We start from the raw sequence: 12,151 nt of genomic DNA, 5'->3' as shown, positions 1-12,151 counted from the left end.
TAATTTTGCAGGCTACTTCTGCATGATAAAATACTGGTTTGATTGTCTTAATTAATTTTAGGTAATCAGTGACTCTGATATTAGTCTTGCACATTCTAGTCCAGTGGTAAAAACAAAGATGTTAGTGCTGTGACGCTGTTGAACGTCCCGGCTCCAGTGACGTGCATCATCCTCATCCTCCTCATCCTCACTCCTGGACGGTGATGTTGATGAAGCTCCTGATGTTCTTCAGTTTGTTGCTTCTGAAGTTCACCAGGAGGACGGAGGAGCCGGCGCTGCTCGGGGTGAAGTCGACACTGGCCTTCGCTTCCTCTTTGGGACCCACAGCCTCGATCCTGGAGGAGCGAGCAGCGTCAGGCAGAGTGAGCAGAGCTGGAGGTTAGACTGTCATCGAACTCATGTACACCTCCTCACTGCCTTCTCATTTTTATTTTTATATATGTAGAGCATTTTGAGGAGAACTTTTCAGTCAATACACATGCATTGGCAAGACTGTTTATGATGCTCTTGGAGCCACTAAAAAGAGGCATATATCAACTATTATTTTTCCCATACGGAGACAAATGCAATGTATAAAATCATAACAAATCAGAAAATGTTTTGGACAATTTGGCAAAAAATAAATCTTTTTCAGGTTTTTGAATCAATAAAAATGTTTAAAACTTTTGATTTTTTTCAAATACAAGGGTTAAGAAGCTGATATGTATTTAAAACCATTTTTAAATACTTTTTCCCCCTTGGTATTATTTGTTGAGAAACACTACAAATTCAGAATGGGGGCCCCTGGTGTTTGTGCTGCTTATAGCAAGAAAAGGCCATGTGCTTCAATGCCATAATGGTCTTGAAGATATTCTGAATTCATGCACTTAATGGCGGTAAAGAAGCCAAAAAGAGGAATCACTGAGTTTTTCCCTGTAAGGAACAGTAGCAAAAAAGGATCCACAAGTTTAACGAGACTTAGAGAGCCCTAAAGAGACACAATCCATTGTAAATCAGCTCAGATGTTGTGCGTCTGCTGCGGCCGAGCTCACGTACTTCAGTGTGATGGGTTTGCCGTCAGTGAGGCCGACTCCCTCCACAGTGAAGCTGCAGTCCTCCAGCGGCTCGGGCAGCGGGTTCAGCAGGAGCAGCTCTGCCGTCATGGGCTGGTTCACCGTGGCTTCTCCCACCAGCTGCACACAGACAGGTTTCCATTTTAACACAGCATCATGTCTCATCCTGTTTGAGATAATATGTAGTTAACTAATTTATTAAAATAGATACAACTGGACACGGGTCACTCAATGTGTTTGATCAGTCAACACAATGAGACATTTGGACAATGACACTAAAGTATTTCCTCCAGAATTTAGCCTTGACAATCCTGTATACACCCTGTTGTGCTTAACTCCACCTATCTGGTGATCCAAACTAAAACAAGTGCCACGAATTATTTGGTATTAAAGAAAACTGCATCTATTTACGATGCAAAATGTCCAACTAATGCCTCTTGTGGGTGGCATACCAATGCAGCAGATGAATTCATATGTAGTCACATGTGGCCGAAACGGTTTTTGTTGTTTTTCCATGTAATGCAAAAAAAAAAGAAGTTGCACTGATGTTATCAGTGCGCAGTGACTGGCCATTACTCTTCTGTTTTACCACGGTGAGTATTTCAGCAATACACAAGTGCAGGTTCTTTTCCTCTTTATAGGTGCAACGTGAACCTGATCTATAATGTGACCCAAAGTTACTGCTGTTGCATCTGGATTTCCCCAAAAGACAACCAAAGCCGACACTCCCATGTTACACAGATCATTCTCGGGCAGGTTTACCCCAGCCATCCTTCTGTACCTTGATCTCTATATCCGGCTCATCTAGCACGATGGTCTTCTCGGCCTTGTGGTAGCTCCTGGTCTGCTTGTCCATGGTGATGGCTACCAGCTGGATCAGCCTATCAGAAGTGATCAATGATCCATATCTGGTGTACTTCAGTTTCAGGGGGAGGCGCTCCTCTGAAGAATCACATAAAATATACCGTGCTTTATTCATTAAACCATCATTTTCAAATGAGTTTCAGCTCTACTAGAGAGGAAAGGTGAGGAAATCTAAGAACATGTTTGATGAAAAGGTGAACAACGGGAGGAAAATTTTATGACATTTGTAATTACTTGCCGAGGCCATGTGGAGCCAGCAGAGGTGACTTTTTGCAACAAGGAGAAGAGACGAGCTGCTGATCTTACCTTCCCCGGAGTTCACCTCCACTTTGCTGGAGGTAAATCCACAGCTCTCTCCTCGTTTGCCGTTGTAGCCGACAGCGTTGGCGAGCAGCATGAAGGTGCAGGTTCTGGCCACCATGCAGTTGTTTCTGAGGACAGCGTGCACTTCAAAGTCCGAGCCGATGACCATGTTTTTGGCCAGCTTGATCTTAATCTTATTGTAAATTGGATTTTTTTTAACCTGTGAATTTCAATTTTATAGCTGAAAGGGGCATAAAAACAACAAAACCCCCAACTTTAGGATTAATAACACTTCTTTCTGTCTATCCATCCATGTTTCTAAAAATGGTGTAAAACCTTGAGATGGAGTCCCGGCTCTTCTCCCTTCTTCTGTAGCTTGTTGTGATGTTGGGCCTTCTCATACACCTTCCTCTCCTCCTCTGAACCTGGAAACCATCAGCACAAAGTCTTGTTGATGCTCTTAAACCGGGAGCATCAATAAAACTCCAGGACAGACTGCTTCAAAACTACATTTCATCACATAAATGGTAGTAACTGTGAGTGTGTGAGTGTGTTTTACGGCACCTTCAGGGTACTTGTACTGGTGTGTGATGTCGTGCCTCTCATCCAAGCCCACAGCTTTGGTGCTGATGTTGCGTCCAACAGACTTTGTGGAGCTGCTGAACATGACATCCTCTCCATTTGACATTCGTATCAAGTTCACCACATCGGCATTAACCTGAGACCATACACAACATAAAGATAATTAAGCACTGATGATAAAGATGAGGAAGTGGCTGTAACGCATGCTGGTGGGAAATGGGGGGTATGACTGGAGAGCTGTGATCATTCAAAAATGTTTTGTTTTTTTCTGGTTAAATTTTTTGTTTGCCCCTGCTGGTTCTGCATGAAATCACCACTGAAAACACATTTTTTCCAGGATGTAGAAGAAATGCGCTTTTGATCATAAATGAATAAATAAAACAAATGAATAAATACATCAATTCTTTGGCATGAATTGAATTTAAAAGGAGAATATCCATGGCATGGAAAATTAACAAATTGAGGAAGTCACTTTTAAGCTCCCTGGGCCAGAATCCTCAGAGGTGGTACAATATAAATATACATTTACATTTATAAATAAATATTTTGTGGGGTTTCCCTTAAAATGTTACACAGAGCGGAAGCACAGTCTCACCTCAGCGAAAACAAAGGGAGCGTCATACTTCTTGGTGAGCTCGCCCTCCTTGATGGCCTTCAGCGGGACGGGCCCGCAGCAGAAAACACCTGAAGGCATCACACACGCAGCAGAGACAGGGTTCATTTCAGAAGGAATCCTCCAAATTAAATGAACCATGGCGGCCGTGGCTTAGAGTTTGTCAAACTGAAGGTGTGAATCAACAGACCTTCAGTTTGATTCACTTTAATTTGCAATTTGATTCAAGAATTACTTTCTTTGTTGAAACAATTCAGTTGGATTAGTTTGTAGACCACGATGGTAGTAGGTTGATTCAGCAAGAATTTTATAATAACCCCTTAATAAATACATAATTTTTTTTTTTTTTTTTTTTACCTCCTGAAATATGGAAATAAAAGACACCATAATGACTTAAACTTAATTTAAAAAAAAAATATTGACAAAACAGTTTCAATTTATAATGTTCTGTTTGATTGTTAGATCAGCACATTAGGTCTTTTTTATTATTTTGAATGATTTGCTTTAAATAATTCCATATGAATGCAGACCGAAATCAGTGATTCATTCTTTTTCTTTATCTTAGCAGATCAATGCAGAATTAATAATCAGTGTGATGAATGAACCCAAAATAGGCCGTGCTCCTGTTCTCTGGTGGCTTTTCATTTCTGGCAAGTGAGAATGAGCTCAGCTGTCGGGGCAAAAGTAAATTTTATTCTTGAGTTTAGATTTTATTCTGCGCTTCAGAACAGAGTCAAGAAATTTCCACCCTTTCAACTTCAATTTACGTTTCACTTTGACCCACAAATGTAAAAGTTGAATGGAAAACAGGGTTTCAAACCAGCTGGAACGGGGAACCCAGCGATCCATCTACCAGGCAGGCACAATCGACGAGCAGATGCTGAAGTGATGAGGAGGGACTTGAGCGATCCAGATGTGCTATCGTAGATGTTAGATCTTTTCTTACCTACTTAACTGTGTGGCATGTGTTTCTCTCTGCAGAATCATACTGTACTACCAGGACTCTACCAGTAGTGGTAGTTTATTTTTTCTGTAAAGAAAGTGTTTCAGTGGATACCAATAAAAAATGGACCCATTTGAACAAAAAAATAAGGCGTCTGTCATCAAGTTATCATGAGTGAAAATCTGTAATATAAAAACACAAATCAATATTCACATCCAACAGGTACCCAGACTGGTAAATTGAAAATAAACCAGACTTTTTCTGTGAAACTAGGAATTTATTCAGTGGTTAAATAATACACACAATAAAATTACAAAATACAAAAAGAAGCAAATTAATTTTGCAGGCTACTTCTGCATGATAAAATACTGGTTTGATTGTCTTAATTAATTTTAGGTAATCAGTGACTCTGATATTAGTCTTGCACATTCTAGTCCAGTGGTAAAAACAAAGATGTTAGTGCTGTGACGCTGTTGAACGTCCCGGCTCTGGTGATGTGCATCATCCTCATCCTCCTCATCCTCACTCCTGGACGGTGATGTTGATGAAGCTCCTGATGTTCTTCAGTTTGTTGCTTCTGAAGTTCACCAGGAGGACGGAGGAGCCGGCGCTGCTCGGGGTGAAGTCGACGCTGGTCTTCGCTTCCTCTTTGGGACCCACAGCTTCGATCCTGGAGGAGCGAGCAGCGTCAGGCAGAGGGAGCAGAGCTGGAGGTTAGACTGTCAGCAAACTCACTTTACACATCCTCACTGCCTTCACTCATTTTTATTTTTATATATGTAGAGCATTTTGAGGAGAACTTTTCAGTCAATACACATGCATTGGCAAGACTGTTTATGATGCTCTTGGAGCCACTAAAAAGAGGCATATATCAACTATTATTTTTCCCATACAGAGACAAATGCAATGTATAAAATCATAACAAATCAGAAAATGTTTTGGACAATTTGGCAAAAAATAAATCTTTTTCAGGTTTTGAATCAATAAAAATGTTTAAAACTTTTGAATTGTTTCAAATACAAGGGTTAAGAAGCTGATATGTATTTAAAACCATTTTTAAATACTTTTTCCCCCTTGGTATTATTTGTTGAGAAACACTACAAATTCAGAATGGGGGCCCCTGGTGTTTGTGCTGCTTATAGCAAGAAAAGGCCATGTGCTTCAATGCCATAATGGTCTTGAAGATATTCTGAATTCATGCACTTAATGGCGGTAAAGAAGCCAAAAAGAGGAATCACTGAGTTTTTCCCTCTAAGGAACAGTAGCAAAAAAGGATCCACAAGCTTAACGAGACTTAGAGAGCCCTGAAGAGACACAATCCACTGTAAATCAGCTCAGATGTTGTGCGTCTGCTGTGGCCGAGCTCACGTACTTCAGTGTGATGGGTTTGCCGTCAGTGAGGCCGACTCCCTCCACAGTGAAGCTGCAGTCCTCCAGCGGCTCGGGCAGCGGGTTCAGCAGGAGCAGCTCTGCTGTCATGGGCTGGTTCACCGTGGCTTCTCCCACCAGCTGCACACAGACAGGTTTCCATTTTAACACAACATCATGTCTCATCCTGTTTGAGATAATATGTAGTTAACTAATTTATTAAAATAGATACAACTGGACAGGGGTCACTCAATGTGTCTGATCAGTCAACACAATGAGACATTGGGACAATGACAGTAAAGTATTTCCTCCAGAATTTAGCCTTGACAATCCTGTATACGCCCTGTTGTGCTAAACTCCACCCATCTGGTGATCCAAACTAAAACAAGTGCCACGAATTATTTGGTATTAAAGAAAACTGCATCTATTTACGATGCAAAAAGTCCAACTAATGCCTCTTGTGGGTGGCATACCAATGCAGCAGATGAATTCATATGTAGTCACATGTGGCCGAAACGGTTTTTGTAGTTTTTCCATGTAATGCAAAAAAAAGAAGTTGCACTGATGTTATCAGTGCACAGTGACTGGCCATTACTCTTCTGTTTTACCACGGTGAGTATTTCAGCAATACACAAGTGCAGTTTCTTTTCCTCTTTATAGGTGCAACGTGAACCTGATCTATAATGTGACCCAAAGTTACTGCTGTTGCATCTGGATTTCCCCAAAAGACAACCAAAGCCGACACTCCCATGTTACACAGATCATTCTCGGGTAGGTTTACCCCAGCCATCCTTCTGTACCTTGATCTCTATATCCGGCTCATCTAGCACGATGGTCTTCTCGGCCTTGTGGTAGCTCCTGGTCTGCTTGTCCATGGTGATGGCTACCAGCTGGATCAGCCTATCAGAAGTGATCAATGATCCATATCTGGTGTACTTCAGTTTCAGGGGGAGGCGCTCCTCTGAAGAATCACATAAAATATACCGTGCTTTATTCATTAAACCATCATTTTCAAATGAGTTTCAGCTCTACTAGAGAGGAAAGGTGAGGAAATCTAAGAACATGTTTGATGAAAAGGTGAACAACGGGAGGAAAATTTTATGACATTTCTAATTACTTGCCGAGGCCATGTGGAGCCAGCAGAGGTGACTTTTTGCAACAAGGAGAAGAGACGAGCTGCTGATCTTACCTTCCCCGGAGTTCACCTCCACTTTGCTGGAGACAAATCCGCAGCTCTCTCCTCGTTTGCCGTTGTAGCCGACAGCGTTGGCGAACAGCATGAAGTTGCAGGTTCTGGCCACCATGCAGTTGTTTCTGAGGACAGCGTGCACTTCAAAGTCCGAGCCGATGACCATGTTTTTGGCCAGCTTGATCTTAATTGTGAATATGAATTCAAGTCAGTCTCCTATTCACAGAGTAATCAATCATCAAAAAGAATAATAATAATAATAATAAATTCTGCAGGAAGGAGTTGAGTGAAGCATATAAGATGGGTCTCAGGTTAAAGGAAAAAATCCATCCTAAAACATAATTTCTATTTTATATGCATATGGAATCTTGGCTAATTAATTCTTGCTTATGTTATAAAACCAATCAAATGCCCCCAAAAGCTGAAATGGATGATTCTCATGATAATATCACCATGATCATAAGAATAACATACTTCAAGTATGTTATTCTTATGATCATATTATTATTACTATTGTAAATTGGATTTTTTTAACCTGTGAATTTCAATTTTATAGCTGAAAGGGGCATAAAAACAACAAAACCCCCAACTTTAGGATTAATTACACTTCTTTCTGTCTATCCATCCATGTTTCTAAAAATGGTGTAAAACCTTGAGATGAAGTCCCGGCTCTTCTCCCTTCTTCTGTAGCTTGTTGTGATGTTGGGCCTTCTCATACACCTTCCTCTCCTCCTCTGTACCTGGAAACCATTGGCACAAAGTCTTGTTCAACAAAACTCCAGGACAAACTGCTTCAAAACTACATTTCAGCACATAAATGGCAGTAACTGTGAGTGTGTGAGTGTGTTTTATGGCACCTTCAGGGTACTTGTACTGGTGTGTGATGTCATGCCTCTCATCCAAGCCCACAGCTTTGGTGCTGATGTTGCGTCCAACAGACTTTGTGGAGCTGCTGAACATGACATCCTCTCCATTTGACATTCGTATCAAGTTCACCACATCGGCATTAACCTGAGACCATACACAACATAAAGATAATAAAGCACTGATGATAAAGATGAGGAAGTGACTGTAACGCATGCTGGTGGGGAATGGGGGGTATGACTGGAGAGCTGTGATCATTCAAAAATGTTGTTTTTTTCTGGTTAAATTTTTTGTTTGCCCCTGCTGATTCTGCATGGAATCACCACTGAAAACACATAAAATAAATACATCAATTCTTTGGCATGAATTGAATTTAAAAGGAGAATATCCATGGCATGGAAAATTAACAAATTGAGGAAGTCACTTTTAAGCTCCCTGGGCCAGAATCCTCAGAGGTGGTACAATATAAATATACATTTACATTTATAAATAAATATAAACATATAATGGTTTTGGCAGTTTTGTGGGGTTTCCCTTAAAATGTTACATAGAGCGGAAGCACAGTCTCACCTCAGCGAAAACAAAGGGAGCGTCATACTTCTTGGTGAGCTCACCCTCCTTGATGGCCTTCAGCGGGACGGGCCCGCAGCAGAAAACACCTGAAGGCATCACACATGCAGCAGAGACAGGGTTCATTTCAGAAGGAATTCAAAATTACTTCAAGCCATAAATGCCAAAAATGAAATGAAATCAAATAAAATGATATGAAATTTAAAAAAAAAAAATCCCAGGAAAAACTGTATCAAATAGAAGTTCACCTTCACTTTCCTCTTGAGGAGTTGGGTCGCTCGCCTGCCATCCATCATAGTCTGATCCCAAATCCGGACGAGTCATCCAGCTATCCACCCAGACATGGAAGTTCCTGATGCATGCATGGTTTTAAATATAGGATTACACATGTAGAGACTCAGCATGAGCATTTCACTTCAAAATATGGAAAGAATGACTGAGGAAACTCATTTTGAGAGGAAACAACAAAGAGTAAGAAAGTGCAAGAGGGGAAAATGGTAGTGAAATGAGAGAAAGTGTGAGTGCGTGCCTGCATTTATGTGTGAAAGAGAGACCTTGATATTAATTAAGCTACTAGAGCACACTCACCATATCGAATCACCCTCGGAAATATCTTCGCCATTCTCATCATAAATGTTCTCTATCACCAAGTTGGCGTTTGCATCGTGTGCGGATTCAAAGTTAGTAACAACTCGACACGGGATACCCAGAGCACGAGACACTGGCAGAGGGAAAAGAGAGTCACACTTCATCACCCCGGGCGTTAAGACACACACTTGAGATAAGCGGTGCAGTTTCAGATAAACAACTAAGACATCAAACGGAGGGAGTCAAACAGCAGCAGACTTCAGCAGACTGTGAGATAATAAACTATTTTTAGACTCTTGATACACAGATTTTATTGGAGGTTTTATATCAACGTAGTGGAGTGGAGAACTGGAGGAGCTGGAATGACCTGGAATGACCTTTGGATGGATGACAGTTTGGTTTGCTGCAAAATGCATCAGTGTTACTCCTTAATATACTGTAGATCACTCACATGGATTTTTAATTGCTCTAAAAAATAACTTTGGACTGGGATAAATTAAGTTAAATGATGTCAAAGATTCATAATATGCCAAAGAGTGCTAAGATTGCTTGTATCTTTGAAATTTTAATGAGGCAGGTAAACAAGGGAGGGATGGACAACTTGCCAAAATATTACTAACAGCTAGTTAATAAGCAGTCATGCTGCGTACGGACAGTGGCTTGAAATTTTCCTCATGGAGAAACATTTTAAAATTGCAAGAAATAATGTGTGGCTCATGAGAGCAAATCTAATGAGCAATGAGCATTTGCATTTCATCGAAAAGTCCTATTAATACCACATGGTAGCAATTTTTATTATTATTATTAACACCCCGACAATAGTCTTGCATTATGTGTTCATGTATATCTGTTTTTGAACAAACAATAAAAAGCAATAGACAAAAAATATCCGTAAACACCAACCTGTGCATTCAACAGCAGCAAAGACCCAGCACTGGCCGAAACTCACGGGACCGCTCTCTGCCCACTGCTGCAAAATGTCCCCACTGCCAATCCAGTCGGTGGGGTGCACCCCGCCCTCAAAGTCATACCACTCTCCCACCAGCACTCCTCTGTCGTTATTACTGTTTATCTGGGGCAAAAGACAAGGAGACAGAGATGAGAGAGGCTAAACACCATAATAATATTCTGTCCCACCAATAAACTTGTTACTGCATCTGATGCTTTTACTGCTCACGTGCAACACACTGTAGTGCATTCACCTCAAAATGTGTCCTGCATGCAATCAAGGCACATTTTTCAGGTTTTTATAAGTAAAAGTGTGTGGAAAAAACACAGATAAAAGCAAGGATAATAAACATAAGAGATGGAGTATATACATTGCATGTTCCAGTTAATCAATGTGTTGCATTTAAATGTGAAAGAACCAGCAAATGGCAGAAAAGTCCAAATGAGAGCAAAATGAGTGACAGACAGCAGGGAAGTAAACAAAGAGAAATATAATGGTATGGTGGGGGCTGATAAAGTAATAAATTGCAAAATTTTCATTAAAGTTAATGTCTCTTTTGCTGCTCCGTATTGCCAGCTGATGTGAAACAATAGTAAATCAGCACATGCCCTCATGAAAGCTTTTACATAAATACTTTTTTTTCTTGGAATAAACAGAGGCAGAACCAGCAGTGAAAGCCACCACGACTGAAGAGACAAAACATAAATAGAAAATAAATATAAACTGGCGTGTTATCACATTTGCATGAATACGTCACACATCATGCTCATATCTTCTCTATTTATTTTAAAAGCACATATTGTTTTAATGTCTAACATATAGCCTTTACTACTTGTTCTGGTCATGATTATTAAATTGGCCAAGAACATCCCTGGAAGTCTCATTTATAGTGGCGGCTATATGGGCTCACAGCAGGATTACTGTGCTGAGATCATTTCTTCTGCAGGCTACAGTAGTCCTTTTCATCCGCCTGGAAGCAGGGCAGCACACAATGGCAACTTCCATTGTCCTCAATCACAAAAGTTGCCAAGGGAACTGGCAGGAAAGTTGCCAGGGAATGGCAGTAATTACGCTAGACTTACTCAGGACGGCAGCCTATAGACTTTGCCAACCACTAAACTTCAATAAAGAGAAAAAGAGAGGCGCTTTCTGATGCACCACGGGGATCTCCATGGACACAAACTGCTATTCACAGTGTGCTTTAAGTGGGACTCGCAGGCTAATGAGATTTCAGTCTTCCTCCCTGCGCCCACTCCGCCATCACAGGCCCGACACACACTTACCATGGCGCTCAGCACCCGGGTCACATAGATGGGGTTTCTCCTGGCACAGCAGTCCTGGTCAGCGTTGGATACAAACTTGGGATTTTCATCCAAGATCTTGAAACAGATGTCCAGTATCCCAGGCTCAAACTGCAGACAGACAAACAGAGGAGAGGGAGAGAGATGCGTGAAGAGCTGCAAGGGTGGAGTGAGGGTTCCTGGTTTGATTCCCTGGCTCCTACAGTGAGCGTGTCAAAGTGTCCATGAGCAAGACACTGAAGCTCCTAACTGCTCCTGATTGGCAGCTTGGCACTTTGCATGGTAGCCTCTGCCATCAGCATGTGAATGTGTGTGTGAATTTGTGTGTGAATGTGTGAGTGAATGTGTGAATGTTGAGGCACAAGCGCTTTGAGCTGAGTGAGAAAACAAAAACACAAAAGAAATGCAGTCCGTCACTCACTGCTGAACTTCAAGGTTTCCTTACATTTCTCCTCCAGTAGCTTCAAAGTTAGAAAAACATTCTCCACCATATTTGTCCAACAATTTCACCGAAGTAGATCTTTGGAAACCTTAGGCTCTCCACTAGAACTGAAAATAAAGTCCTGTGTCTCTAATGAGAAACAAACCAGCGGGATGGAACCAGCAGAGGTTTAAAATTGGGTGACTCATAAATAAGATAGATAGATAGATAGATAGATACTTTATTCATCCCGAAGGAAATTCACAGTTTTCTGCAGTATCCACAGAGTACAAGATTAAATAAATAAAAAAAATAAATAAAGAATAAAAGATGACACTCAAGATCTAAAGATCTAAGTACCCAATGTGCAAAAAACAATGTGCAAAAAACCAAAAAACCAGTGTGCATCGATGTATACAATGTGCATAGATGTGGGCAATGTGCAAATTTACAGTATTTACAGTATCTAAAAAAATAAATCCAGTTGGATGTTAAAACATTGTCAGGATAGTTCCTTTTTTCAGTTGCTGAGAAGAAGCATTCA

At 40.9% G+C, this 12,151-nt stretch overlaps 1 protein-coding gene across 1 annotated transcript in view; it reads right to left on the bottom strand.

Moving 5' to 3' along the window:
• Window positions 1-14: 14 nt before the first annotated feature.
• The window catches only part of LOC115362455 (protein-glutamine gamma-glutamyltransferase 2-like), a 16,893-nt gene continuing 4,756 nt past the window's right edge, over window positions 15-12,151 (bottom strand). Inside the window, exons 6-23 of the mRNA XM_030056384.1 lie at window positions 11,169-11,297; window positions 9,840-10,008; window positions 8,937-9,069; window positions 8,597-8,700; window positions 8,349-8,437; window positions 7,772-7,925; window positions 7,566-7,654; window positions 6,915-7,098; window positions 6,526-6,686; window positions 5,730-5,866; window positions 4,882-5,027; window positions 3,397-3,485; window positions 2,784-2,937; window positions 2,556-2,644; window positions 2,223-2,406; window positions 1,834-1,994; window positions 1,036-1,172; window positions 15-335 (exon numbers count right to left, since the gene is read on the bottom strand). Of these exons, the coding sequence (XP_029912244.1) occupies window positions 188-335; window positions 1,036-1,172; window positions 1,834-1,994; window positions 2,223-2,406; window positions 2,556-2,644; window positions 2,784-2,937; window positions 3,397-3,485; window positions 4,882-5,027; window positions 5,730-5,866; window positions 6,526-6,686; window positions 6,915-7,098; window positions 7,566-7,654; window positions 7,772-7,925; window positions 8,349-8,437; window positions 8,597-8,700; window positions 8,937-9,069; window positions 9,840-10,008; window positions 11,169-11,297 (2,457 nt within the window). The 3' untranslated portion in view covers window positions 15-187. The remainder of the gene's footprint in view (window positions 336-1,035; window positions 1,173-1,833; window positions 1,995-2,222; window positions 2,407-2,555; window positions 2,645-2,783; window positions 2,938-3,396; window positions 3,486-4,881; window positions 5,028-5,729; window positions 5,867-6,525; window positions 6,687-6,914; window positions 7,099-7,565; window positions 7,655-7,771; window positions 7,926-8,348; window positions 8,438-8,596; window positions 8,701-8,936; window positions 9,070-9,839; window positions 10,009-11,168; window positions 11,298-12,151) is intronic.

Source organism: Myripristis murdjan, chromosome 7 (genome assembly GCF_902150065.1).
Source record: "Myripristis murdjan chromosome 7, fMyrMur1.1, whole genome shotgun sequence".
NCBI classification, from domain to species: Eukaryota; Metazoa; Chordata; class Actinopteri; order Holocentriformes; family Holocentridae; genus Myripristis; species Myripristis murdjan.
The sequence above is the reverse complement of the archived record's forward strand: the minus strand, read 5'-3'. Positions and strand labels throughout refer to the sequence as shown.